The following is a 27764-nucleotide window of genomic DNA, read 5'->3' on the forward strand; positions in this document are numbered from 1 at the left end:
TTCAGTTGATGTTTGCACGTTGGACGTTGGACGTTATGACGATATGAGAATCAGATGTCTCCGTTAGTTATTCTTCTTGCTCTCCTCTGTTCCAGTGTAGGAACCTGGCGACAAAGTGCTTCAGCGGGTCGAAGCGCTCTCCGAGCTGGTTCTGCGCGGGCCCAGCCCACTCCCTGACGACAGTACAGCGATCCGTAAGTTTAACCAGGACTTGTAGAATGGTCACTAAGAAGAACACATCCGAGGTCAATCCCAGACACTGGTCGGGGCAGCCGAACGACCTCCTCAGCATCGTAGGGACATGATCGTATATCTGGCCTGACATCTGCGATAATACTCCCAGCGATTCTGCCCTCCTGTCCGCAGATTGCGCGGTATGATCCAACAGAACCCGGTGCGTGAGAATCCGGCAGAGCTGGTAGTATCCCCATACCTTGGGTTTCCAGTGTGGGTTTCCGGTATGGACGGTGCTTCCTGTGTTTGGATCGCCGGTCCAGATTGATGGGAGTCGCCTTTTCCAGGATATCAGGTCTGCGTCGATATCTGATAGAGCTGGGCTGAGATCATCGCCGACATCTGCCCCTGCCCCCTCTGCCTCGGCGTAGAGATTGACAAGCGCGCTGAGGATGATGAATAACTCGATTATCGGCGCGATTTCACGACATTCCTCATTTCGGAAGGACTTTATCAGGGTGATTATATATGGAGGGACTGGTTGGTTGGCGATGAGACATCCGACGGCCTGTCACCGTTAGCCATGCCCTCATAGACAAATATAAATCATCGGTGTGTTTTGGTAGAGTGGTGGTGGCATACAACAGTAAAAGCAACCTGCAAACACCCCACCATCGCAAAAACCATATTCGTCGTTGGCAGTTGCACAACGCGCATTAGGGCTGCCGTGCCCCGGATGTGTTTCATCCAGGAGTATGCGGCGGAGGGGGTATCAGATATTATCATCTACCTTGTCAGCATAACCAGCCACTCCACTGCATATAAGGGAGGTACCTCAAACATAGACAAATTAAAACTCGCGCTCGTCGTCGACCCCTTCTCCAATTCCGCTGGATCCGCAACTGCACGGGCAAGATAGCGTAGCGCCGCTGAGTATTTCCGTCGCGCGAGGTCCATCATATGCGGGTCTTTCCTGACAGTGGCGAGGGCAGCGAGTCCGACGGAGGTGACGCTGCACATCCCCGAGGAGGAGGTTGCGAGGTACGGCTCGGGGTTGCCGGCGGTGCTGGCGTTGGGGCGGGTGATGTTGAAGTTGCTGAAGTAGTACTTCCAGGCGAGTTCTTCGATGTTTAGGGTTGGTGTTGTTGCTGTCAAAGAATATGGAACGGCTGTTGGCGCTGTCAGTCTTTGGCGGTTGTGAGTGGATGCTGATAACTTCTTGCGTGGCAGGAATTTGCTCGCGATGGTGGCAGTTTGGTCTTTGAAGTGCAGATCTAGTGTACTTCTGTATCCTAAGCAGTGAAGCCCTGCTCGTGCACATTGAGAGCATCGTGGGCGCAGCTGGTTGCACTTTGATATGTCAGTACACTGGTGATCGAGGTAGTTATTCCTGACGAACTTTAATACGTCGCCGGCGACAGTTTTCACACCCTAGACTTCCTTTGCTGCGGGATGTCATTCTCACTGCTATATCGGATTCTGTGAGGAGTCAAAAGCCCAGTTTGTCAAGAGGCTCGTCGTAGCCTTATATCTCCGATGCGATGACGGCCCGAGCGCGAAGGCCTCCAATACGATGTGCCTGTCAGCATGATTGGCTACCCGATATTCTTGATGGCGCTAAATGACGAGTTGATTTCCTGTTTTGATCTAGTTTCGATTTTTTCAACCAGCGGGCTTAAATCCGAGAGCTGTAGGCATTCTGGAGAACGCTGGCTATCAACCAGCCAGGCATGGCTTTCGATGTAGCGGTGTAGCATCTCTCGACACATTCTGCTGTTACGGATAATTTCAGGTTGTTATTTCCGGACGTTAGAGGCTGATGTCACATCTTAAGTCCGGTTGATATGCATATTTGTGTGGCTGATATCAGCCAGAGAGCCATTCAATGTGGGTGGCGATTTCAATGGCTGACGAGACACTCATTATACATCACGATCTGTGGCATATAAAAGGTACCTGCAGGACTTCTCAATATTTCTAAAGACAGATCAAAGTATCAGCGATAGACAAGCGATCAAATGGCCACATTCCAGAAAGTCGCCCTGCTGGGCGTAAGTCACCCCATCCATCGCATTTGCATTCGCATGCCACAGCACTGACTCCCCATAGAAAGGAGCCCTGGGCTCAGTCCTCCTCACTGAACTTCTCAAAGCCCAATATACTGTAACAGTCCTCACCCGCTCAATTGCCTCCCTAGGCGACCTACCGACCGGCGCCACAGCCAAAGAAGTGGACTATGCCTCCGTCTCAAGCCTAACAGCCGCCCTACAAGGGCACGACATCGTCATCTCAACCGTCTCGCCGTCCGCAATCCCGCTCCAAAAGCCTGCCATCGACGCCGCAATCCAAGCCGGCGTGAAACGATTCATCCCCGCCGAGTTTGGCGCCATGACGTCCGACCCAGAGGGGAAGAAACTGCCCTTCCATGCCCCGGCCGTTGAGATCCACGAGTATCTAGCTGCCAAGGCGGACGCCGACGAGATCGAGTATACGGCGTTTGCGGTTGGTGGGTTCTTGGAGATGTTGTTTACCGTGCCGCTTGTGGTGGATTTTGAGAAGCGCGCTGTTGCGCTGTATGATGGCGGTGTTCATGGGTTTAGTGTTAGTCGGTTGAGCACGGTTGCGAAGGCGGTTGTTGCGTCGTTGGGCAGCTCCGATGAGACGAGGAATCGTCTTGTTCGTGTTCATGATACCGTTCTCACGCAGCGGAAGGTGTATGATATTGTGAGGAAGTGGACACCGGGCGAGACGTGGACGGAGACACAGGTGGATGCTGAGGCTGCTGTTCAGAGTATCCTGGGACAGCTGGCAAAGGGGTTTCATTTTTCCCTCGTTCCAGCATTGTTTGCTGCGGCATTTATGAGTGGGAAGTATGGGGGTGAGTATGAGGGGGTGGATAATGAGCTGTTAGGCCTGGGGTTGATGAGTGACGAGGAGGTCGAGGAGTTTGGCCTGGCATTGAGGGCACAGCAGTAGTCGAGTACTGACAGTCTCGCCCTGAGTGCTAGTATGGCTCAATCAAGTTATCAAACACTGGTTATTTTCATGAATTACTGCTGCAATATTGTAGAATGTCCTTGGGGCCGTATACCATCCGAGGCATTCATGAATCGATTGTTATTGCAAATCTCCTTTCTCTTTCCTCTTCTGTTTGAATACGAGGCTGGTGACGTTCCCAGCTGTATCGGCTACTGGATGTCCTCAAACTTGGATATCGTGTTCTATATTAAGCGACCAGGTCGAGACGATCTCGTCCGAGATATGAATGGATGCTGGTTTCGCCTTTGATGAAGTCATTCCATCTTTCGAAGTAGAATCGCGTTGTCCCATTCAAGTCTCATTCTGCAAGACTGTGGAACCAGCCTCGTATCCGAAAATACACGCTACAATGGTCCTGTCGATCAGAGTTTAATCCATGGTAATTGGCCACTGCAGTCAACACCAGAACAGCCAGGGCATTGCAGGGCTGCAGCTGCAGACAACAACAGACTAACGAACTAGTTCTCGTATTGGCAATCAAAACAGGCCTTCGGCCTCTCGCAGCGTCGCATTCTCGTGTCCGTGTTCTGCATGTCGCTCAGCCCCGGAATACGAGCCCTGAGCCCACGGGTCCTCCCTGTGCTTAATTTAGACAAGCAAACCCCAATCAGATACAGTACGGGGCTCAGGTGCTCTGCATAAACATCAATTCATCTCGTCCTTGCATAATTTAGATTACTTTAGCTTGTAACCTCAGGCAGGGGCACTTCGGCAAGACGATGCTCTGACAGGCTGTTGGGGATTCAGTCGTGGGGCGGAGCCAAATATAATCAGGATCGACACAGATCGTCGTTTGAGGAACCGAGTTTGAGGACCGGGTTTACGAGGGATCGGACTGCATCGCTTGCAAGTCGGGCCAGGTCAGATCCTGGATCTCGAAGGGCTTCGAGTATAAAGGGGTGCTGCTTTCCAACGAGATCCTGCATCAATAGCTCTACAATCAGCAACTACAACAATAACAACAAGTACTACAACGACTATTACTACTTCTATACAATGAAGCTCCTCTCTCTCCTCGCTCTCCCCGGCGTTGCCTACGCCGCCGTCCAGGGCTTCGATATCTCCCACTACCAGCCCGAGGTCGACTACTCTGGTGCTTATGCCTCCGGCGCCCGCTTCGTTATGATCAAGGTACCTCACATCGTCCAACATTTTAATCCATTCATCTAACAAAACAGGCCACCGAGGGCACCACCTACACGGACCCCGCCTTCAGCACCCACTACACCGGCGCCACCAAGGCCAAGCTCATCCGCGGCGGATACCACTTCGCCCAGCCCGGCTCCAGCTCCGGCAAGGCCCAGGCCGAGTACTTCATCGCGCACGGCGGCGGCTGGTCCGGCGATGGCCAGACCCTGCCGGGCATGCTCGATCTCGAGGCCGGCTGCTACGGCCTCTCCACGTCCGCCATGTCCTCCTGGATCCAGGAGTTCGGCGAGACATACAAGGCTGCCGCGGGTCGCTACCCCATGATCTACACCACCACCAGCTGGTGGACCGAGTGCACCGGTAACAACGGGGACTTTGGGCAGTACCCTCTTGTCCTTGCCCGCTGGGCCGGGTCTGCTGGAAGCCCGCCTAAGGGATGGGATACGCACTCGATCTGGCAAAATGCCGATACGTATAAGTTTGGTGGCGACTCTGATGTCTGGAATGGCAGTGAGGAGAGCCTGAAGAAGTTTGCTTCTACCAAGTAAACTCTCTCTCTCTCTCTCTCTCTCTCTCTTTTCTCCTGTGTATAGAATCATCTGTCTCTTTCAATCCTAGTCTAGAATGTGGATAAATGGGTAAATACTTATACTGTGGATATCGGGAATCGAATCCGACACGCAATTCACGTCATAAATGAGCCAGTGCGGGGTTGATTTATAAGTAAATAAGTAGTAGCTAAACCCCTCCCTCCTCAATTAATTCAATTAACTCCATTCATTCAATTCAAATACTACAAAATGTCCACATCAAACCTCCTCGTCTTCGGGGCCACCGGCGCCATCGGGTCGTACATCATCGCTGCAATCGTCAACGCCCGCGACTCCTTCAACCGCATCGCCGTCTTCACCAGCCCCAACACCCTGTCGACGAAGGAAACAGAGATCAACATCCTCCGCGACAAGGGAGTTGAAATTCTCGTCGGCGATGTCACAAACAAAGACGACGTTTTCAAGGCATTTGACGGTACAACCCACCCACCCACCCACTTAAACACCACAAGACCCAGATCAAGATATATTAACGATGCGATAAAACAGGAATCGACACGATCGTCTCAGTTCTCGGCCGGGGCGTGATCACCGCCCAAATCCAACTAATCCACTGGGCCGACGCTGCACCGCAAATCCGCCGCTTCCTGCCCTCCGAGTACGGCACCGACATCGAGTACAGCCCCGCGTCGGCGTCCGAGAAGCCGCACCAGGCGAAACTGCAGGTGCGCGCTGCCCTGCGCGCGACGAGGGACCTGGAGTATGCGTTTGTGGTGACGGGGCCGTATGCGGATGTTCCGTTCTTTTTGGGTGCGAATAAGGATCCGGGGTATGCGGGTGGGAGCTTTGATGTTAAGCAGCGGAAGGCGGTGCTGCTGGGGGATGGGAAAGGGGGGATTAGTTTGGTTACTTGTGGAGAGTATGTCGTCTACACTGATTTTGTTCTTTTTGCTGGTTTGCAGGGTGCTAACGGATGCAGTGTTGGGAAATTCGTCGTGCATGCCCTGACGCACTGGGAGAAGGCGCGCGGTCGAGCACTCAAGCTGAACTCGTTCACGACGACGCCGGATGAGATCCTAGCCGAGTTCGAGAAGCAGACCGGGGAGAAATGGGGTGTTGAGTATACCCCGCTGGACAAGTTGAGGCAGCTCGAGAAGGAGGCGTGGGAGAAGGGGCAGCCGGATGCGACGGGGCTGACGCTCAGGAGGATCTGGACAGAGGGAGGGACGCTGTATGAGCGTCGCGATAATGAGGATATTGGGGCTGAGGATACAGTTACTCTGGCTGGGGCTGTGAAGGATGCGATTAGAGCGCAGCTGTCGTGAACAACGGCTATGCGATTACATCTATCGCTGCTCTATCAATCTAGCTAATATACAATATGCTATATACATTTATTGCTTCCACTTCCAGGTGGAATTGCGATGGATATGGTACTCCTTGCTCTCAATCGCCTTCTTAATCCCCCACAGCCCTCCAACCGGCCAGATCCCGCGGGCTTTGCGGCTCCACGACTCCTCGCGCTCCTTGCGGTCGGCGTCCACGTCAATCTTGACCTTGTCGTAGACACTGGGAAGAGTGGTCGCGTTGTACTTCTGTCGCAGGCCCTCGTACCACTCCTTGTTGTACATGTTCCAGAACTCGTCTTTGCCGTAGTACGTGTGCGCGTAGAACCACTTCATCCCCCCGAGCTCGCGCAGCCGGTGCTCGAGCTCCCGGTTGGCAGTGATAAACTCCTCCGGGTCCTTCGGTCCGAATCCCCAGACGCCGATATTCAGCATCTGGTCCGCCGTGAAGCCAGGGCTTTCCACGCTGGAATGCGGGTGGAATGTCGGTGCAGGGCTCTGCTTGAGCGGGCATAGCCAGAGCGGCCAGATACCCAGGTTCTGGCTGGTATGGTCGATGAACGCCTCGGCGTTGGAGTACGGGAGCGCGAGATCTTGGACAACGAATCGGCTTGACTCCCCGCTTGCGTGAAGAGCCTTGTACAGCATTCGTGTGTGCAGGAAATCGTCCAGGAACCATCGCGTTGCCCGGCTGAATGGGAAATGGAAATAGTCAAACGCAGCTTGCCCAACCCAGAACCCACCGCGGTCATACCGGAATAGGTACTCGGCCAGCGGGATATAGTCGACCACCGGCGAGTTCCCAGTCCGCGTCTTGTCCTTGACATGCAGATAGTACCACGGATCCCAAGCCCGACTAAACGTCTGCACCTTTGCAGTGTCTGGCATATCATTCGTCATCTCGCCCGCAACAACAACACCATGTTCCGGCCCATACACAATGCCATCGACATAATCGTTTCGCTCATTCAGCGTCTCAGCATGCACATTCGCCACCGAATCTCTCACACTCCGCTGCGGGTGATACGTCGCCTTGACAAACTTCTTCGCCTCAACAAGCTGCAGCTCCATCAAGGTCGTAACCCCCAAAGTCCCAACCGCCCCAGCAGCCCCGCGAAACAAATCCGCATTCTCACCCTCCGACACCTTCATAACCGTCCCATCCGCCATAACCATCTCCACGTAGTTAATCGTGCGATCAAAAAACCCATGCCGGAAACTACTACTCTCCCCCGCCGTCCCCGCATAGCCTCCACCCGCAGTTATCCCGGGGAACTCCATCACAACGGGCGGTACAAGCCCATGCTTCAGCGTCGCCTCGACAAGACGGTCCATGGGGACATTGGGCTCGACGAGCGCCGTCCGCGTCGCCGGATCAACGCTCAGCACATTGCGCAGGTCGCTGATGTCGACTTGGTTCTGGCGTCGGATCGGTCGCGTGCTGTTTGTGGACCCGTGGTTTATCCGGAAGGGTTCTCTGCGCTCGTAGAAGCCGCGGATGGCCGAGGCGATCCGCGAGACGGCCGTCTTGTGTCGCTCGAGGCCCATTGTCGTCGTGCGACCGCGTCTTTCTCGTTGAGTGAGGCACTGAGGGTGACAACGACCAGCTCAGTCCACTGCGGAGTTTTGCGGAATTCGGGTCGGAGCGATCCCGAGATCACGTGTTTTGAGTATCATGTGATTGCTGTGCCAATGGCGATGATGAGGCCAAACAATGCGCCTATTTGCTCTCAGCAAGAAACTGTCTTCTGTAGCTGAGTTTAAACGCTTTTCTGTTTCATGTATTCTTAAAGGGACGTTACGTTGTGTCCCAAGTCGTTGTATGTCATATCCCATTAGTGCGGTGAGATGCTTCGAAATATATATACCACCACGATATAGGATGAAGAAATTCTGTCGTTGGAACGCTTGTTTTATTCGCAGAATTGTAATTCATGGTAGAAACGGCGTGATCGAAGTAGCCAAATAAAATGGCATGTATGCTATGCAAATTCCGCTGTAAATATTATGCTTTCCCGATGGTCGGTACTTATAGTTCGATCATCGAGTAAACAGCCATCATCAACTTGAATAAGCTCACGAAATTCGATCAATCCCAATTCAACCCCATCAGCCCCGTCCCCTCAACGCATCCAATATACTCACACTCCATGTCTTTGCCCTTCAAGATACTCGCCTCAACCCACAACCGCAACTTCCCAGGCAACTCCGTCATCACACCCCCAGGCCCATAACTCTGCATAAACCCGCGTCTCAGCTTAACATGCCCTAAATTCTCCCTCCCAATGCTCTCCATAGCCTCCATATCTAGAAAATAAAACAGCTGCACCTTGTCGTTGAAGTTCAGCTCCCGCGGCTGCGCATCAACGGCCTTGTACATCCCGCCCTCGGGGTTGTAGCAGAGTCTCGAATCCAGAATCCCCTTTTCTGGTCCTGCCGCGACGAGGTCAGATATCCAATCTGTCACTGGCTGGTCGAAGTTCTCGAGCCAGTGCTCCTTCTCCCCAGGGAGGATAAGGCCGTGGTCTTGGCCTTCCACTACGAAGGCGATGTTATCCGGGAGAGTGGGGAGTTGAACCCTTCCTCTGCGGATGGGAAGATTGCCACTACCCTCTCCAGATCCTTGCGGAGTAATCGATAATGGATGTGTTCGTGTTGGTTTCTTCGATACCTCAGTGCGGAATTTATTCTCCTTCGTGACATCGCCCATCCGGTCATAGTAACACCCCCAATACCCCGATTTATCCAGAATCGACTCGAATTCACCCAGGTGTGCCATGCCGGATATACGGTCTGAGACATTCGTCCCGTGCTGTGTTTTCCCAGGCGGCACGGTGAGGATCTCGCGGTATACGCCTGCGTCGTCGGGGAGGGACGCCCAGAACGAGGCGACGGGGTCACTGGTCCACCATTTCTGATACGCGGCCCGGGAGGGCCAGTATGTGAGCCAAATGCGTGTTGGAACGGGGTTGTCCTGTCCGAGGTTTTCGATGCGGGCGGGTTGGTTGGTTATTAGGGCGTTGAAGGTGTTTATGAGGGTAGAATTGTCGGTGTCTTTTGAGGGGTGGTGTTGGATTCCGAAGATGGAGGTGACTATGGGGGTTTCTGCTGGGAGTCTTGTTCCCCACATATTGTATGTTCTTTCTCTTTCGTTATTGGGCCTGGGTAGTCGGTGGTGATACTCGGGGTGGGCGATGGTGAATGCCTCGTGCAGCTTGGGCAATACTTATAACGCTCTCGGCCTAATCGCTGGCCTATCTAGAGCATATTGACAGGGAATATGGAGTATATCGATGGATCTCGAGAGTAATCAAGTCTTGATAGGAGTGTATATCATGTGTCAGAGAGGGGATTTGACCAACGAGCAGTCCTGGTTTCTCATCAACAGCGATCTGAGGGTACAATCAACATGGTTAACTCCACTGCTGCTCTTGGACGAGCGATCACAGCCTGATAAGTAAGGTGGCCGGGCGGGGTGCCCAGCACCAAGTCGCCGGTGAGCGAATGGAAGGGAAGGTTGGCAGAGACGTTACTGGGATCAATGCGCCCGAGGAGTATAATTGGGCTTTGTTGCAGTCTTGTGCGAGTCTGGATACAGATATGGTTACACGGAGTGGGCCAGTACGACGGAACCCGAGAGCAGAATGCTGCATTTTATGTCGTGGCGGAAATATACCGCACTGTCTAAGAGTTACCGGTAAGTGTGTCATTCAGGTTAAGGGTTTATATGAGTGATGAGTAACTAAAAGCTCTAACTATTCCCGCCAAGTACATTTTGTATACTAAACAACGGATGTGCAGCTGGGCATAGATCGCCAAGTAAGCGCCCTCGGATGTTTGACGAGTAAGGTACGGGGTTTGCCTGGAACCGAAAGGATACCTTCAGGGAAGCTGAAGCGGTAGGTTGAGGCGACTGAACTGGCGAAGCTGTATAAGGAAGTTGCCATTTCAGCGACATATCCCCCCCGGAGGCAAAGTCTAGCTGGTGATACGGGACGGTTATAGTGCTTAAATATTGCGAGACTACATCGGGCTGTGTTGTTTTAGTCTGGCTTGAAGATCATAATTATATATTTCTACTGGTATACTTCTATTGGCTGTAATGCAGTATTCCATATTGATTATCAGGCATAAGCCAGTCAGCAACTGAGCGGTGCACCTATAAACGGTAAGGATTGTACACCGTATGTATAGTAAGGCTCGCTTGGCAGCTACACCAGTTCCAAGATAAGCAGTTCCAAGATAAGGAGGCGTCCAGCAAGACCTCTTTAACGGAATCAGCTTCACAAGAGGACGCATTAGGTGCGAAAAACGGAATACAGCAATAGGGTAAACAGAGTTCCAGCTGCGAAGCAAATCAAAGCATACCCATTAATTCTGAAGCTATCGCACAAGCTCCGTATTCTGCTGGCCGATTGAAGCATACGAGATGTGATGACCGTTACTCGATACCTGTCGAGATTACCACGCACACAATGGGTTCAAGGTTCTACTGAAAGTGTACGAGCATCCGGGCAGATCTGATATACATAGTGTCAAACCAACCACTACTGCTTCAGTAACCGGGTTATACTATGATTAGCGTGGATTATATTACACCTAATAATATCTACATTGCAGAGCCATATAAACATAATATTGTATACGCGAACATCTCTCGGGATCAGCGCTATATCTACGGGGATACCAATGCTGTCGATGAGACTGTCTCCTACTATATGACTGAAGCCTGCATGTATTTTTACTTCTTAAAATTAAGTGAATGTCCTACTGGCCGCCATGATAAGGGATGTAGTAATCCAGGACATTTTGCAGATCGAATCAGTCGTTCTGAACGGGAAGTTTAAGACTGTCAGACACAGCCGACTTGGCAACATAGAGGGTTAACATTTGCTGGTTAACTCCACGAGGCCGGGGCAGTGATATCCAACAAATACTCCGTAACTTGTAAGCACTAGCAGGATCCCTCGTCTTTAGCTGCTCAGGGATAAATTCTCCATTGGAGATTGGCCCAGGTGTTAGCGGTTAGGATACCCCGCCATCCCCAGGTCAGCGCGGCTCAAAGATGACGAGTACTCCGAGGCTAATTGAGAGGCCTGTTCTCAGGTAGTTGGGACCATATAATGGACCTTTGTCCGCAGGCGTGTTGTTGGTTCGAATTCCCCGCACAGTCTCTTTACATCCGCCAAAATGCCGCTAAGCTATGATGCCGAGTATATCAAAAATGCAGAGCCAGTGCTTGCTGCAATTACCTCTGCATTCAAAGCCCCCGTGCACGATGCTCTCGCCCTCCGAGCAGGCCTCACAGCAATCCTTGACCCATTTACAGGCGGCATGCCAGATGTCCCCGGAATAGAAACGACCGTCCACAACGTCAAATCAGCCGATGGCCACATATTCTCGCTATACCATGTCGCACCTAAGCGCGTCGATGGAGCCCCTCCAGGTCCAGTAATTCTCCACGCCCACGGAGGCGGTCTCATCCACGGCGACGGCCGAGAATGGGCCAAAGTAATCGCCGTCAGAGCCCAAGAGACAGGGATTCCCTTTTTCACAGTCGACTACCGCCTAACCCCCGAAAGCAAGTTCCCGGCGGCGATCGACGACGTCTACGCCGCGCTGACGTGGATCCACGAGCACGCCGAGGAATTTGGGGTAGATCGTACCCGCATCGCAGTTATGGGCGAGAGCGCTGGCGGAAACCTTGCCGCTGCTGTTTCTCTGAAGGCGCGTGATCTTGCTCTTGATCCTCCACTGGCGAAGCAGATCCTGGTATACCCGATGCTGGATGATCGGAATACCGTTCCGGATCCGGAGATTGAGCCTTTTACTACGTGGAGCTACGAGAACAATATCACAGCGGCAACGGCGTATATTGGGGCGGATAAGGTCGGGAAGGATGGTGTTTCGCCTTATGCGGCGCCTGCACGAGCTACGGACTTCAAGGGATTGCCCGCGCTGTACATTGACGTGGGGGCATTGGATATCTTCCGAGATGAATGTATTGCGTATGCTGGGAAGGCTGCGGCGGCGAATGTTAATGTCGAGCTTCATGTGTATTCCGGGGTTCCGCATATGTTTGAGCCGGGAGGACTTGGTACTGGTGTGGTTGAGCGGGCAGCGGCGAACAGGCTGGCTGCGATGAAGAGTTTTTAGGCAGGAGTGATGTTGCGAATAACGGATATCAGATAGTTGGACATTTATACTACAGATTGATGACAGAATGAATGGTGCCTTCTGTTTTGGGTAACAGTATTTCACCCATCGCGCCTGCCAGACCAGACTGTATGATAAGCTAAAAGGGAAAGAACCTTGGGAGTTTATATTACTGGATAGGAAGGAGCCACTCAGGGCCCTGACGTAGGGCGTGCTAGTCTGATGTCGAGCAGCCAGTCACTTGGAATAAAAGTAATATCAACAACACACTCGAATGATTCGTCCTTAGTCGGCACCTTCCCGTCAATTCGTTTATTAACGCCTTTGATCTCGTCAATGTTGCAAGGAAAAGCGTACGGTACGATAGTACAATGCATCATCAATCAAGGAGTGCCACCGCAAAGACTCAGTCGATCTTGCGGCTCTGGGCAGGCAGATCTACCATATGAAGTGACGACATCTGGAGACCCGTCGGAACGAGCCGAGACGAAGGCCTCTGGGGAAATAAGTAAAGCCCTCGGATCGGCGCAGCACTGAAGGTATTATTTGGCAAACCTCGGAATGGTGCAGATTACAGGGGACAAGCTTCCTCTCTCAGTAAACCGGGCCTTTCGTGCATGCGATTGTCGCCAGCAGGGATCTGGGTTGAACATATCGGCTCTTCGATGATAGAGGACTGCCCGTCTGCAGTGTTGGTGTAACTGTAGAGGCGTGGATAGTGGCCAGACAGCCGTTCAAACCAGAATATCCTCTTGAGTTCTCACATCACAATGAGGACATTGGACCTTTGTGATTGATGCCTCGGCCTCATCTCCAGCTCGTGTAACTTGGAACCCAGCCGGAAGAAACCGGATATCCCACCGGCTGGGTTCTAAGTTCCAAGATGTCGGCCATTTCACCCATACCGGCCCACTGGTAAAGTCGCAGCCGCGTCTCACTGAGCCGACTTGGAGCATCGTAGAATTCAGACAAACAGCCGAACAGGCCTCTGAATGGCCGTGATGGCCTGATCTGGTTGCACCCAGTCACTGGCTGCCTGATGGTCCGATCTTGGCGACAAGGATTAGGGCTTGGCAGCCCCGATGACTCCATCACTTCTTTGTCTCTTTGTCTCTTCTCTGCCGGCGCTGGAGTTTTGCCACGGCTGATGTCTGATGAAACAGCCCAGCTTTGTCTCTTTCTCCGTGTAGCCAAACGAATCCGTGAAACTGGGCTGCCGGCAGTCGGCCCATGGTGTGAGACTGAGACGTGAATCCTTCTGGCGGTTTCCGAGGCTCGAGAGTCACACATTGGTTGCATTCAGCCACCGTCGGCTTGGCTTTGAAGCCACCGCGGTCACTTTCGGATTCCTCCAACATGAGGCGCCTTGACAGACTGGGGTTGCGGGCTGGTGCCGCGGGGATTGGTGGGTGAGGCCCATTTCCCAGACGCAGAACCCAATCCAGCCTCGTCAGCATGGCTTGCGAGCCTTCAGTGGCTGTTCCAATTATTTGACAATGGACGCCCTGTGCCTTGCAAAGAAGACTTTGGCGCCCCGTCTGTGTAACATAACTGGGGCAGTGAATGAAGGCGTAATAAGCCTTTGAAGGAACCAAAGGCCTGCCCTACACCCGCGGCCGCTCGTCTGGATAAATGACAACGCCATATTAGTTCACTCCTTCTGGTGGGCCGCCAAGGCATTCATTCTGGCCTGTCAGCGTCATCCAGGCCCTTTGTTTGTGAATTCACCATGGAGGCCCTTCATTCGAACTGGGCATTGACGCCCGCCAAGTGAACGTGGCCCCCATCCCCGGTCATCTCCCCCAGTCTCTTGGCCCCCCCAATGCACTGGTCTCCTGGAGACTCTGGAGGCGTTTCACTGGAATCCGGGACTGCCTGTTTTGTCTAGCCGAAAGCTGGCGTCGCTGCAGGCGTTGCGTATATATATGGCTGCTCGTCATTTTCCCCCGATTTCCGAAGCTCCATCTCAACGTCTGATCGTCGCTGTCGTTCGCCCTGCGCAAACGTCAACATGTTTGGGAAGAAGTATTTCGGATTCAGGGGAAGGTCCCTCAACCTGGCCATCAGTTCGCTGGGTAGTCTTGATTTCCTGTACGTTGCTAGCTTTACTTCCAATGCACCAGATTCGCGCAACTAACACCCGCAACCAGGCTTTTCGGTTATGATCAGGGCGTGACAGGTGGTCTTTTGGATCTGCCATCCTTTATCAAGTATTTCCCAGAGATTAACGAGAATCTATGCGAGGGTGACCAAGCTTGCAAGAGCCAGCGCAGTACCAACCAGGGAATTGCTGTCGCGTCGTACAACCTGGGATGTTTCATCGGAGCTATCTTGACCATCTTCGTCGGCAACCCCCTTGGCCGTCGTCGCACTATTTTCTGTGGCTGCACCACCATGACTATTGGCGCTATCTTGCAATGCACGTCCTACAGCCTGCCTCAATGGATTGTGGGACGCATTGTGACTGGAATTGGCAACGGCATGAACACAAGTACTGTGCCCACATGGCAGTCGGAATCAGCAAAGTCCCACGATCGTGGAAAGCTGGTCATGATTGAGGGTATGCTGATTACTGCGGGGATTACTCTGAGCTACTGGATCAACTATGGTGAGTATCGCTGGTTATTGCATGCGTCGCGATACTAATGACTGTTACCAGCCTTCGCCTTCCTGCCCGACCACGAGGTATCATGGCGCTTCCCAATTGCGTTCCAGATCTGCTTCGCTATCACCATTTTTACGTCTATCATGAACCTCCCTGAGTCGCCGCGATGGCTTGTCATGCAAGGCCGTGACGAAGAAGCCGTGGAGATTCTCGAGCTGCTCAACGAATTGCCCCGCGAAGACCCCTACATCCAGAACGAACTGCTGTCGATCAAGGAAACCGTTGTCGAGATGTCCAAGGGATCCTACCGCAGTCTGTTCGATATGTCCGAGTACCGTGAATTCCACCGTGTTGCGCTCGCCTATGTCAACCAGATGTTCCAGCAGATTTCCGGAATCAACCTGATCACTTACTACGTGAGAGCCACTCTTCCTTTGCAGCGATCCTATAGCTAATTGTGATGGAACATAGGCACCTGGTATATACTCGGACATTGGTCTCGGTGGAGGTAACACAGCGAAGCTGATGGCTGCTTGCAACGGGACTGAATACCTCATGGCCGCGTTCATCCCCATCTTCATCATCGAAAAGGTCGGACGTCGTCCACTCATGCTCTTCGGTGTACGTTCCCCTACTCATCTAAATACATATCCCATGCTAATCTCCCCAGGCGGCCGGAATGTCAATCTCTATGGCCGTGCTCGCAGGCTGTGACTACCGGCGCGATTTTCTCGGCGATACTCAAGCTGGTATCGGACAGGCCGTGTTCCTCTTCGTCTTCAACACCTTCTTCGCCATCGGCTGGCTCGGTATGACCTGGCTGTACCCTGCGGAAATCGTGCCTCTCCGTATCCGTGCGCCGACCAACGCGCTGTCGACCTCTGCGAACTGGATCTTCAACTTCATGGTCGTCATGATCACGCCCGTCGCTTTTGCCAATATCAAATACCAGACCTACGTGATCTTCGCTGTCATGTACGCCTCCCTTATCATAATCTAGTATTGCATGTGCTAACATCTTGCAGCAACGCCTTCATGTTCCCCGTTGTGTACTTCTTCTTCCCCGAGACCCGGTACCGATCACTGGAGGAAATGGATGCCATCTTCAAGAAATCCACCAACGTCTTCAACGCCGTTAGCATCTCTATCAAGGAGCCGTACCGCTACGACAAGCACGGACAGCTTAAGCCCGAGTTCGTCGAGGAGGCGATCCGCCGCGACAGCGTCACCGGCCACATCCAGCCCAAGTACGAGAGCGGAGACAGCACCAACGAGTCGAACGAGGTTAAGGGGGACGAAAAGCGGGTTGAGCACAATGAGTAGTTATTTGAAGTTCAACCGAGCTGAAACTTTTCGAGTTGAGATGAGATGTGGTGAATGAGAGGAGATGCTGGTAATTTTATACCCACTGCTGGCAGCCGTTGTGCCCAGCACGCTACGTTTTCGATTCAGATTGGGGACCTTTTATCTATTTTTTATGTTTCTAGCTAGCTACCAACTCTGTCGGTATTTCCATAGTGCTAGAGCTCTTATTAGACAGGACGTGGTTAGATGAACTAGCTTAATGCGAGCCCTGCACTTCCACTGAATCGTACCTGCAAATGCATATCGTAACCCCATGGAGAAGGCAGACCAGACCCATCACGATCGAGCCGCAGGAAATCCGCAGGAAATCTGGCAGCCGTTGAACCAGCTGGCAGGCATTATTATTGATTCCCCGAACGCCCACATGGTCTGGCCCACGGTCGCGATGTTGATCGCTGCAATGGCCCTGTCAATCACGCCTATCAATCACACTGCTTGCCCCGACGACATCTCTTCCATTTGGTCTCAAGGATCACACAGACTCCCTCAGAAAGGGCTCTCTACGGTGTAAATAAATCACTGACGTCAGTGCGCAATTCATGGAGCTGTGAGTCAAGAAATGGGCCCAGCGCCCAGCGCCCAAGCGCGGTCTACCTATACGGATCCGTCGAGCATTGACCCTCGTGCATGTGCATGAGACCGTGAGCAGCTGCCGGCTGGTTAATTAATTAATTGATTGATTTTAATTACGCGATAGTATATCCTTAATATAATAACGTTTCGTTTCGCATCCGGACATACCGGCTCAGCCTCGCGGCACTAATTCACCCGGTTGGTGGACATCTGCGAATAGGTTCTCGGGGGCGCAGGTAAGCATCTGCGTGGACGGGCAGGATGGACTAGCAGGAAGCAGCAATCGGAAAGCAGTAAGAGGAAGCATCTTGGGCGTAATTTGTGGCTGCTGACGGGATCTGATTGCTATACGAGAAGATTGTGGAAGGCGAACAGCACAAACTGACAGACAAAGTAATGATCGGAATGAGAGTGGAAATAATTTCCCCGTAATTTGAATTTGGTTTCCCCATGGCACAGCTCCATCTTGTCTCCACAGTTGAGGAACTGACCAAGTTATGGACTTCTGGTAGCGAGACTGTGCACACCCCCACCACCCCATGTCCAGCATGGCAGTAACAGGATCTGACATGCATCTGCTCCGAACAGGCTCCCTTGGCAGGATGACATCCTGGTCGTGTGGCTGCCTCGGGCTTTCCACTTCCAGCGAACCCGCGCTGCAACCCTGCCTGCCAAGGGCGCGGGCTGCTTTCTGGGCCCTTGGCGCGGAGGACCAGTAAAAGTCTGGGGTTTGAAGCCGCAGTTGGGTTGTTGAGATGCTTGTGGGTCTGGCCGAATCGGATCGCGGGGGTTGCACTGGGGTTGTTGGGTTGGGCTTGTTATTATTAGCAGGGCTGGTATCATGCGGTCAGGATGCTGGAGTCGCAGGTCATGTTATGTGACTTTGAAGGGCTTGGTGCTGGGTTTCATGTTGTTGCCTGCTGTTCATTTGATTTAGCAATCGGTAGCCTTTGCCAGTGACACTCCAGCCGGGTTACCCGTTTAGTGAAGCATCTCACTCATATTTATGTAAAAGACGAGTCACATTGCAGTATGTCTGTTATCCGCACCAGGGTACAGATTGAATTCAGTAACTGCGACAGTCCGTCTATGAGATATCAGACTCCGATTTGGCCAAAGCCCTAAGTATAACATGGTTGTACCCTCACTACAAGCTGTATCAAACATTCTCAACTAGCCAAATATACCACGCCCAGCTGAATTGCGCTCTTTGATATTCAGCAACATGGGCCTCTCTTAAAAATCCCGAACATGCAGACGCGAGCACGAGCCAGCCCACGATACCCCTTACTTGGCCACGCCCTGGTAAAGCTTAACCTTCCCCTGCAGCTCGGCGCAGCGCGATGACAAGAGAGGAATGTTTCTAGAAGGTATCTGCCTGATTGACACCCAACGGTCGTCTAGGACGCTGTAATGGTGGAACACTCCCAGGGGTGGCCATTCAACCAAATATTCACCCACCCGCCGATGGAATAAACTATATGCCCAGGAGGAAAAGGAGCAGCGAGGTGATTCCTATTCGCCCGTTTCTTGTGTTCAAAATGCATGCCCAGCTCAATCCCCCACATGCCCACATCCTGATTCTTTCCCTCGCCCACCCGGGTTGATGCCCACATCCCGGTGCAGCGATACATGAAGCACTTCCCGTGGGCTTCATATATAGCCCTAAGTTTAATACTCAGAATCCAGTTATCTCAATTACATTATCCACACTACAAACCGTAATTCCCCACCATGACAACAGCAGCAACAACAAAAACAGCACAAACCAGCCCATTCACCAACCCTCAATCCCTCTCCCTAGATCTCAAGAACCAACGAGCAAAGCCCTCTATAGAATACAGCTCCGCACTCAACGCCCACATCGTAACCAGATACAACGATATTCTCACCATCCTCTCACACCCAGAAGTATTCACCTCCAAGGACGCCACAGTCCCGCCATTTCCACCCCCCATAAAACACCTCTTCGCAAACCGCGCCCCAGAGGGCGGCATATTGCTAGGGTGGGATAACCCAGACCATGATAGACTGCGCTCCACCGTGAGCGGTTCCTTCATCCCGAGGAAATTAGAGCGGTTCCGGCCGTTGATGTGTGAACTTGCGCATGAGCTTGTTGATGCGTTTGTTGGGGATGGGGAGGTTGAGATTAAATCTGCCTTTGCGCTGCCCTTGCCGCTGAAGTTGATTGTTGAGATTTCTGGGCTTGATAAGAGCAGATGGGAGTGGATTGGGCGCTGTCTGGCCCTATTCGGGGGTATTACGACCGGCCAGGGGGATACGAGTATTGAGGCGCAGGTGCAAGATGTCCTGGATCTGCATGATTATGTTGCGGACGTTATTCAGGAGAGGAAGCATGACCGACGGGACGACCTGATTAGCTATATATGGGACCAGCGAGACCTGGGGGTCCAGATGACGGACTTTGAGCACCTGTCTATGATCCCTGGCTTGTTGCTCGCTGGTCATGAAACGACAACCAGTGTTCTCTCGATGGGTCTATCGCATCTTCTCCATCACGGTCTCTGGGAGGCAGCAACAGAAAATGAAACAGCCACTGCCCAAGCCATCGAGGAACTCCTCCGCTACGAGTCTGCGATAACAGGCATGTTCCGCCTGGTGCAAAAAGAGACTACAATCGGCTCTTGCACTCTAAGTCCAGCGGACCGGGTATTCCTCGCATACAGCTCCGGAAGCAGAGACGAGTCTATATTCGAATGCCCTGAGAAACTGCACCTGCAGCGGAAGTTCTCTACGCAACATCTGGGATTCGGACGCGGGATCCATGCGTGCCTGGGGGCGCCGCTGGCGAGGTTACTCCTTAAAGTTGAACTCGGTGTTTTGCGCGAACGTCTCCCGAATCTGCGTCTTGCTACGACGTATGAAGATATTGTATATGAGAAGGTTGGTCCGAGTCGAGGCGTTGAGCGGGTGCTTGTCGCGTGGGATCCTCCTAGCGGTCCTTGGGCTAGGACCATTCAAGTTCAAACGACGAACCTTCAGAGACAGAATACTAGGGTTGGAAACCAGTCTATCCAAGCAGTTGTAAAGCATCTAATCCTACTAACAGACGAAGTCCTAGAAGTGACGCTCTGCTCGAAGGCCGGATCTGGGAGCTCATTCCCGCGCTGGGACCCAGGATCCCATATCGATATCCTCAGTGAGCACGGCTATAGACAGTATTCGCTCTGTTCTGACCCCCAAGACACCAATCATTGGAAGGTAGCCATACTCCGAGAAAATACCGGCTCAGGCGGGTCGAGATGGTTCCATGAGAACCTGCACGAAGGCGCAGAAGTCACAGTCCGGAAACCACGAAACCACTTCCGCTTGAGGAACAGTAATCGATATGTCTTTATAGCTGGGGGGATAGGAATCACGCCAATCATGCCTATGCTTGCGCAGGCGAAGCATCAGCACGCGAGTTATAGATTGATCTACCTCGGTCGGTCGCGCAACACAATGGCGTATCTGGATGAGCTCGCGTATGATCATCCTGTGGATATATGGGCTCGCGACGAGGGAAATAGGTTTGATCTCGAGAGTTTTGCGCGGGAGCAAGACGAGGCTGTTCAAGTGTACTGCTGTGGTCCTGAACGACTCCTTTCGTCCCTGGAAGAAGCCTGCAAATCGAATCCTCTTATTGAACTCCATGTTGAGAGGTTCCAGGCGTTGTCCGGCCAGACTTTTCTGCCTAATCGATCCTTCGATGTTGTCCTTCATCGTAGTGGGCGCACGGTCACTGTTGAGCCTGAGCGGAACCTGCTCGAGACCCTTAATGATAGTGGGTGCGGAATCATGTCTACTTGTTCGAAGGGGACATGTGGGACGTGTGAGGTGTCGGTTCTTGAGGGCGTTCCGGAGCATAGAGATGCTGTTTTGTCGGTAGAGGAGAAGGGCGAGAACAGGGTCATGATGCCCTGTGTCTCGCGGACTGTCGGCGAGAGGTTGGTTCTGGATCTTTGGTGATATACAGTATAGTAATTTATGTCCATAAAGAACACGATAAAGAAATCTGACTAACGCCATCCTGCGTAAGCAACTAACAAGGAAGACTAACCCCTCCACCCAACAACAACCACAAGCGCAATGTCCTGGACTAACCAACCAGTCGCAGAACCTGTAGTAAATATTAAATCCCCACCGTATGAAGCAATAACTATTCTAACTCCAGCAGGACTGCCCCTGCGCTGCTCAAGTAATACAACTCTCAGCACTCCTCCCAAGTCCAGCCCCGGGCCCCTTCGACTTTAACCTCCTGACAACCCTCACCAGCCCGCTAGAAGATCTCTTAAAATGTATCGAACAATGCAAACAACGACACACAGCGACTAGGAACATCCAATCAGAGTCAGACGACAGCCTCATCCCACTCGCCGAGTCGATCCTGGGAATTTGCCATGCCGCTTGTGTAACGTACGACCTGCTTGATAGACAAGCGAATATTTCCACCTCCACAGGGCCGGCAGGTGCCAGTACACAAAACACCGAGAATAGTGCCTCACTTCCACCGGCGCCAAACACGGACCTATCTTTCCAGTCCAATATATCTACTTGGAGCTGTATAAAAACGCCGATGGCACTGGGTTCTCTCACCCTCCAAGGTGAAGAGGAGTCCCTGCTCGCCAGGCAGATCGTGTACACGGTGTTGACTAGTCTGAGTGCGTTGCTGCGGGTGGTCTATATTCAAGACAAGGCGAGCCAGGATGATTTCGTTGGTCCTGATGGCATCGGGGATTCTGGTGGTGGGAGAGGGACGTTGTATGGTCGTGAAGGGATGGGAGATGTTAGTCGGTGTCTATCGGGGGTTCTGGCGCTGCTGGGAAAGGTTGTACCCGGGTGAGTGCAGTAGATTCAAGGGGAGCCTTCAGGGATGGGACAATCTGTATTAAGTCTGGGTATTAAGTCTCGCTAAGTATCCATAAATTCGACTAAAAAGGTGAAAACATTCAGTATTGCAATCGCTAAGCAAGGATAACACCACCAACACCGTATTCTGCAAGGAACTTGGTCATAACTCATAATAAAGAAAACTGCCACTACTGTCTATCACTCCCATAACTGGCACTGACCACGCAGATACTCCAATCGTTGAATGGAATCCGTCAGTACCAACTCTGCAGCGCGGTAAATGCAGTCACCCGGCCGGGTAGTAGTGGCCCGTCGGACCTCCTGTACCTTGGCCGCGAGTTTCTTCAGGCGGAGCAGAATAAACTGTTTGAGGAAATTCTGCTTCGCATCCTCGTCCAATACGTTGCTTCCCACGCGCAGTGGAATGTGACAGACGTTCTTCCGGCCACTGGTAGTACCACCAGAGGGCAGTCTTGAAGACCGCGGGTTGCTCTGTATATTTTCTGTATCCAGTAGGGTCTTCTCCTCGATAATCCAGTCCAGCATCTGAACTATGCGCTCTGTGATTGTAGACATGAGGAGAACAGATGAGCGATTGTTCATGCATGAACTGCAGCTTAATACGCGATCGAGAACGGTGCGCACATGGCTTTCAGCCTGCATGATGACATCTATAGAGGGCCTGGTGTTCCGAGTGGTCGTTTCGGGGAGGGTCTGGCGGAGAAACAGGAGCTGCTGTAGTACTGAGGTGTAACATTTCGCGCCACAATCTGCGGTCTCGTGGCTTGTATCCGAACCAGTAGTGGTAACGGGCAACGGATCGATCAAAGGAGCTTCTGGCGGCAGCGGATCAACGAGGCGATTGTAATCGGGGATCGGAAATGAAAAGCCGAATGGGTCTGAAACTGAGGGCGAGTTGGTAAGCTCGTTCGAGGTATTTGGTTTGTTATGGCCCTGGGGCAAGCCATCTTGAGGCATCGACGTTGCGAAGAAGGCATCAAAGGACGATTGAAAGACGTCGGAGTGGTCCATGCCAGCTGCGAAGTCGCCAGTCAGCACCCAGGGATCGACACCCGTCACATCTGTCATGAGCTGGTCATCTGGGATATTAGCATTTGGCCTCGAGCAGACTATCACGGTTTCTGTTTGTGCGCCACGGCCGGGGTTGTTGGACGGACTCGACCGCTTGGGAGGGCGCCCGGTCCGACGTTGCGGGCTGTAGACGCAGGGCTGGCGAAGTCGCAGACATCGGCGGCAAGATGGCTTGTGCTGGGTGCACTTGACCTTTGCATCCTGGCAGGTATCGCAAGACTTGCGCAGACGCTCCCAGGGACCCGCTATCTCTGGCAGCGGCGATGAATTGGCCGGACGCATGAGGAGAAAGTGGAGGACAGTCCCGTCAGTGGAAGAAAGTGGAGGAGAGTGGAGGGCGACGGTGTTGATGACTAAGCTGCAGCCTGGGAAATCAGGTGTACGTTCGCTTGACAAGACGAACTCATATATTGTTATTTTCAAAGTAAACTAAGTATGAAGGCAAGTTAAAAGTGTCTCCTAGATACTGGAAATGAAATAAGATTGTGACCAAGATAAAGTAGCGGTAGTTGAGAGAATACAGGATAGGTACTTGTGTCTATATATTGTCACGCATATCAATATATACAGCACAACAACCAACAGAAAACACCAATTGGCATAATTAGTAGCGTTCTTGTATGCTGCTTTATATGCAGCGCCTTACACCATACACACACCAGCAAACCCTCCAATATCCGAAACAAGCCCAACCGGCAGTCCATATATCAAGGTCATCTAGTATGCCGTCTAGAGGAAACCCAAGACACAAAGTCTATTCATTGTTAGCGAGACAACACGATACTAGGGGGAGACGTACTACTGTATGAAATGCCCACATTCCTCCCATAATGCTTAAGAGTATCTTCCGCTGTTATTACCGCCGCATTGCTGGGGCTGTGACGCTGCTTGCGAGGTTTGGGATGAAGTGGGAACGCCTGTTTATTCAGGCTGCGGCGGCTGGGTAAGGGCTTTGAGGGATGTTAGTCGAGAGGGACTGTGGTAATATTGAGACGCGTCAGCATATTGGTGTCAAGATAGATATTTAAGTTCTGGGTGTGCTTTTCTTTGAATTTGTTACATATTTACTCTTAATCAAATTGCTACCTGTAGACCGGAATTATGGTGTATGTGCACACGATAACAACATACATCGAGGCCTTCGCTGGGGAATGCGTCAGGCAACGGATGCGACGATCAATCAATCATGATTTACTCTTATGAAACGACATATCTCCTTGTTGACTGGATGCAAGGTCTATTCCATGCAATACCTCAGCGAAAAGATGGAATGATCGTGTGATGGCCGTAGGGCTGGACAGTCATGATCCACTTTTATAGTAAGAAATTATCTATATGCCCATACGGAGGACTGCCTGCCATTACTCGGTATGATTGCGTGAGAATCCAGGTCATATTGAGTGAGATCCACTCGAAATCAAATTATCCCCAGAATTGTTCTCGACGATAACCAACTGGCGAACAGACCGCATCTAGGCCTAATCCGGGGCACTGGCTCTCGGGCGTAATATCTGCGCTTGCATATGTGTGCTCAAGGGAGAAGCAAGGACTCCCACATGGCGCAAAAACGCAAGGAGACTGACAACTGACAACCATGGGTTCCAACCACGACCTGGCGCCAAGTACATGTCTCATTTCCATAAGCTAATCTCAATTGTCAACCGCCTTAGCAGCTTCAAGCTTCCCACCCACAGGGATCGTGCCATTAACTGCGCCCCCACTGGCGGGAAACAAGGATTCCTTAGTCCGTCTGGGCCTGCAGGGCTAGACCTGAATCGATCAGACAGGAGCTCCCAGGAGTCGAGCCTGATCACGCAGTAGATTGTGGCTACCTGGGAGTTGATTAATGGCGCATCTGGTGAGGGGATTGTCTTGCGAAAAAGCAAAGAAGCAAAGTGACCAGGGCCTATAACAAGCTGTAATATACTCCGTAACTTAGGAGGTTGAGTCTCGCTTAGATGCAAGGGATGAAGTCAACAGAGGGCAGGACCTGGAGACAGCAATAATAGCCGTTGCTTTGACAGCGCAAACGGCGACAGACAAGATCAAGAGTCCAGAGTCGACCCGATGCGGCGGACCCCATCGTCCATGTGGTTGTGGTGGAAGTGGACGATAACGTCTTCTCCGGGGCGCCTTGCGTCATTCTTGGCGTCTGGGCGCGCTCTTGGCAGCGGCGTGGCCGAAGCCTGAATTCAGAATTAGCTACAGAGTAGTAACAGAACGAACGAGTTCACGATTCAGTCAGTGCCGTCAGAGGTTACCACCCATGTAACAGGCCAATACCACACCCACCCCAGCAGAGTTTTCACTGTCTTGGTGCCGGGCCTCTTGCCAGTGAAATCTCGGTAGGGGCTGCCCAGCCTGCCCTAATTTGGATCCCCCACCTGGGCGTCCCCAAGCACGCCCTTAACAGGCCGCAGCCATGCAATCGGTCCTCCACGATGAACTTCCGGTCCTTGGCGGTGCCATCTCCGTATATAACACCCACCGATCCTGCCAAGCACGTCTGGGGGCCTGGGTCGCTTCCCTGCTTTTGATTATTCCTCCTTGATCCTCGAATCTCTGACCTGGATCGGTCTTAACTGTGCTTCTGCCCCATGTGTTTAACACTTACTTAGGTGTTTACTTTCTTCTCGGACTCACCATGGTGTTTGTCCAGTACGTCAAGAAGGCCGTCGCCTGGCTTCTGCCTCCTCCTACGCAGTCGGAGGATGGTCGCGACCAGTGGCCCTCGCGGGCGGCCTTCCTCCTCGCCGCCATGGGAGGCTGCGCTGGTCAGGGAAACCTGATCCGGTACCCCTCGGTCGTATACAACAACTACGGCCTGCAGTGGTTCATCCCGTACCTGCTGGCTATTTTCTTTGTCGCGATTCCGGCTCTGATCCTCGAAATCTCCATCGGACAGGCCTATCGCGGCGGAACAGTGATCGCATTCAACAATATCAACCGCCGACTGAAGGGTGTGGGATTGGGCCCCATCTTGGTCAGTTTTATCGTCACGCAGTACTTCACGGTGAATCTTGCCTGGATCATGAATTACTTCCGAAACTCCTTCCGCAGCCCCTTGCCTTGGGAGGGCAGAATTGAGGACTTCTACATGGGTGACGTGATCCACAATGTCGATCCGATTGATGGGTCGCTGAGCTTCGACAATAAGGAGGTGCTTTCGTATACGAAGTACCCTGGTGTTGCTCTCCTGGGCGAGACCGTTGGATGGAGCGCGTTTATCTGGTTCCTGATCTGGATTTCCATCTTCCGCGGTGTTGGTCTGACTGGTCGTGTTGTCTACTGGACTATGGGTCTCCCCATTGTGACCACGATCATCTTCGTCGGCCGGTCTCTGTCGCTCGAGAATGCCAGTGAAGGAGCCCGACTTCTTTGGGCAACATGGAGAGGCGACCAGCTGGCCTCTGGTACTGTCTGGCAGACGGCTGTCGGACAAGTCTTCTTCTCTACCGGTATTGGCTTTGGCTACTTCACCTCCTACGCTTCATACAACTCGAAACACTCCAACGCAGTCATGGACGCTCTGCTAATCTGCGGGAGCAACGTCCTCTTCGAGAACTTTGCTGCATTCTCCGTCTTCGGCGTCGTTGGCTATCTCAGGAGATGGCCGCAGGACGGTGAGCGACTCGGCGCCTTCGTCGTCGGCTTCCTCACCCTCCCTGAGGCAGTGCTGCACATGCCCGGCGCCAACTTCTGGGCCTTCCTGCTCTTCTTCACCCTCGTCGTACTGGGATTCAGTTCTGCGTTCGTCATGCTGGACGCCGTCGCCACCCTCATCGTCGACTCGGGCCATGTCAAGCTCTCGCGCCCAGTAATCGTCACAATCCTCACCCTCATCTCGTTCCTCATGTGTCTCCCCTACTGCACAGAGTTCGGCTTCTACCTCCTCGACGGCATTGACCGCTGGATCAACAACGTCTGTCTCATCTTCGTCGTCTGGTCCGAGGTCGTCAGCGCAAGCACCATCTACCGCTGGACCGATGTTGTCGACCAGACCGGCCTTTGGGGTTTCATTCTGTACAACTTTGCATACTTTGGCGGTCAGATCATCGGCGTCGCTGTGGCCCATGGAACTGAAGACCCTGCTATTGGCGCGGGAGCTGGATTTGGCGTCTACGTCGTCTTCGGTATCACTGCGGCACTGATTTCTGACCGACCATCTATCCCGGCTCCAAGCTTCTGGGGGAGGAACACATTCCTTAGCAAGTTCTGGTATCTCGCCGCCTACTCGGTATGTCTTTCTGTCCCTTTATGATTCCGTAACCTATTACCCTGTACCGCAGTTTCTAACATGAACCCTAGGGAAACCAAATCCGGCGAGACCTAAACAACATCGTCGGCGGTGGAAAAAACTGGAACATCCCCGTATTCTGGCCCGTAATCCTGCGGTACGTGTGCGCGCCCGTTCTCGCCATAATCTTCTCCTTCGCATATCCCGAGTTCCACACACTCCGCTACGACCCGCTCATGATCACGGGCTTCATTCTCGCGCATATCATCCTGCTCGTTATCCTGCTTGGATTTGTCATGCCGAGGTATTATGATGTGTTTATCCCGCCGCATCGTATTGATGAGGGGAAGACGCTTATGGGGGAGTTGGCGCAGGGACAGCATGTTCCTGCTAGTAGGACTGAGCCGAGTGTGGGCAGTGAGGAGGGGGAGGCGTCGATACCGCCGCCGGCGTATACGAAGAGCTAGGCTTGATGTTTGTGGTGTTTGTAGATACCTCGTTATATGTCACGGCTGACGGTAGTTAATATTTTATAACTTATGCACTGTATATGCTTCAGAGCTGTAATGCATAAACTGTATTAATAATGCCATGCATATTATGCGCACGTGACCGCCATTTCAATG

At 52.5% G+C, this 27764-nt stretch overlaps 12 protein-coding genes across 12 annotated transcripts; 9 read left to right on the forward strand and 3 right to left on the reverse strand.

Moving 5' to 3' along the window:
• Positions 1-67: 67 nt before the first annotated feature.
• APUU_22006A (Zn(II)2Cys6 transcription factor domain-containing protein) lies at positions 68-1633 on the reverse strand (the record flags this gene model as incomplete). Its single annotated transcript, XM_041700822.1, has 4 exons — positions 68-742; positions 817-960; positions 1009-1524; positions 1574-1633. 4 exons carry the CDS (start codon positions 1631-1633, stop codon positions 68-70), a joined length of 1395 nt encoding a protein of 464 aa, XP_041553768.1.
• Positions 1634-2192: 559 nt separating this feature from the next.
• Positions 2193-3150, forward strand: APUU_22007S (aromatic alcohol reductase; the record flags this gene model as incomplete). Its single annotated transcript, XM_041700823.1, has 2 exons — positions 2193-2225; positions 2284-3150. 2 exons carry the CDS (start codon positions 2193-2195, stop codon positions 3148-3150), a joined length of 900 nt encoding a protein of 299 aa, XP_041553769.1.
• A 1059-nt stretch (positions 3151-4209) lies between these two features.
• Positions 4210-4910, forward strand: APUU_22008S (lysozyme; the record flags this gene model as incomplete). Its single annotated transcript, XM_041700824.1, has 2 exons — positions 4210-4344; positions 4392-4910. 2 exons carry the CDS (start codon positions 4210-4212, stop codon positions 4908-4910), a joined length of 654 nt encoding a protein of 217 aa, XP_041553770.1.
• A 252-nt stretch (positions 4911-5162) lies between these two features.
• Positions 5163-6238, forward strand: APUU_22010S (uncharacterized protein; the record flags this gene model as incomplete). The annotated part of the gene is made up of 3 exons (XM_041700825.1): positions 5163-5388; positions 5463-5832; positions 5893-6238. The coding sequence occupies 3 exons, from the start codon at positions 5163-5165 to the stop codon at positions 6236-6238; spliced, it is 942 nt and encodes a 313-aa protein (XP_041553771.1).
• Positions 6239-6307: 69 nt separating this feature from the next.
• On the reverse strand, positions 6308-7807 carry APUU_22009A (FAD-binding oxidoreductase; the record flags this gene model as incomplete). Its single annotated transcript, XM_041700826.1, has 1 exon — positions 6308-7807. The coding sequence occupies one exon, from the start codon at positions 7805-7807 to the stop codon at positions 6308-6310; it is 1500 nt and encodes a 499-aa protein (XP_041553772.1).
• Positions 7808-8348: 541 nt separating this feature from the next.
• On the reverse strand, positions 8349-9389 carry APUU_22011A (phenylacetaldoxime dehydratase family protein; the record flags this gene model as incomplete). Its single annotated transcript, XM_041700827.1, has 1 exon — positions 8349-9389. One exon carries the CDS (start codon positions 9387-9389, stop codon positions 8349-8351), a length of 1041 nt encoding a protein of 346 aa, XP_041553773.1.
• A 2060-nt stretch (positions 9390-11449) lies between these two features.
• On the forward strand, positions 11450-12415 carry APUU_22012S (alpha/beta hydrolase; the record flags this gene model as incomplete). The annotated part of the gene is made up of 1 exon (XM_041700828.1): positions 11450-12415. The coding sequence occupies one exon, from the start codon at positions 11450-11452 to the stop codon at positions 12413-12415; it is 966 nt and encodes a 321-aa protein (XP_041553774.1).
• Positions 12416-12637: 222 nt separating this feature from the next.
• Positions 12638-12952, forward strand: APUU_22013S (uncharacterized protein; the record flags this gene model as incomplete). The annotated part of the gene is made up of 1 exon (XM_041700829.1): positions 12638-12952. One exon carries the CDS (start codon positions 12638-12640, stop codon positions 12950-12952), a length of 315 nt encoding a protein of 104 aa, XP_041553775.1.
• Positions 12953-14426: 1474 nt separating this feature from the next.
• APUU_22014S (uncharacterized protein) lies at positions 14427-16343 on the forward strand (the record flags this gene model as incomplete). Its single annotated transcript, XM_041700831.1, has 6 exons — positions 14427-14506; positions 14566-15023; positions 15075-15436; positions 15492-15641; positions 15691-15995; positions 16046-16343. The coding sequence occupies 6 exons, from the start codon at positions 14427-14429 to the stop codon at positions 16341-16343; spliced, it is 1653 nt and encodes a 550-aa protein (XP_041553776.1).
• A 2349-nt stretch (positions 16344-18692) lies between these two features.
• Positions 18693-20927, forward strand: APUU_22015S (cytochrome P450/oxidoreductase; the record flags this gene model as incomplete). Its single annotated transcript, XM_041700832.1, has 1 exon — positions 18693-20927. One exon carries the CDS (start codon positions 18693-18695, stop codon positions 20925-20927), a length of 2235 nt encoding a protein of 744 aa, XP_041553777.1.
• Positions 20928-21047: 120 nt separating this feature from the next.
• Positions 21048-21801, forward strand: APUU_22016S (uncharacterized protein; the record flags this gene model as incomplete). Its single annotated transcript, XM_041700833.1, has 2 exons — positions 21048-21083; positions 21136-21801. The coding sequence occupies 2 exons, from the start codon at positions 21048-21050 to the stop codon at positions 21799-21801; spliced, it is 702 nt and encodes a 233-aa protein (XP_041553778.1).
• Positions 21802-25545: 3744 nt separating this feature from the next.
• On the forward strand, positions 25546-27605 carry APUU_22017S (sodium:neurotransmitter symporter family protein; the record flags this gene model as incomplete). Its single annotated transcript, XM_041700834.1, has 2 exons — positions 25546-27138; positions 27210-27605. The coding sequence occupies 2 exons, from the start codon at positions 25546-25548 to the stop codon at positions 27603-27605; spliced, it is 1989 nt and encodes a 662-aa protein (XP_041553779.1).
• Between the last annotated feature and the right edge of the window lie 159 nt (positions 27606-27764).

This window comes from Aspergillus puulaauensis, chromosome 2 (assembly GCF_016861865.1).
Source record: "Aspergillus puulaauensis MK2 DNA, chromosome 2, nearly complete sequence".
Classification (NCBI taxonomy): Eukaryota; Fungi; Ascomycota; class Eurotiomycetes; order Eurotiales; family Aspergillaceae; genus Aspergillus; species Aspergillus puulaauensis.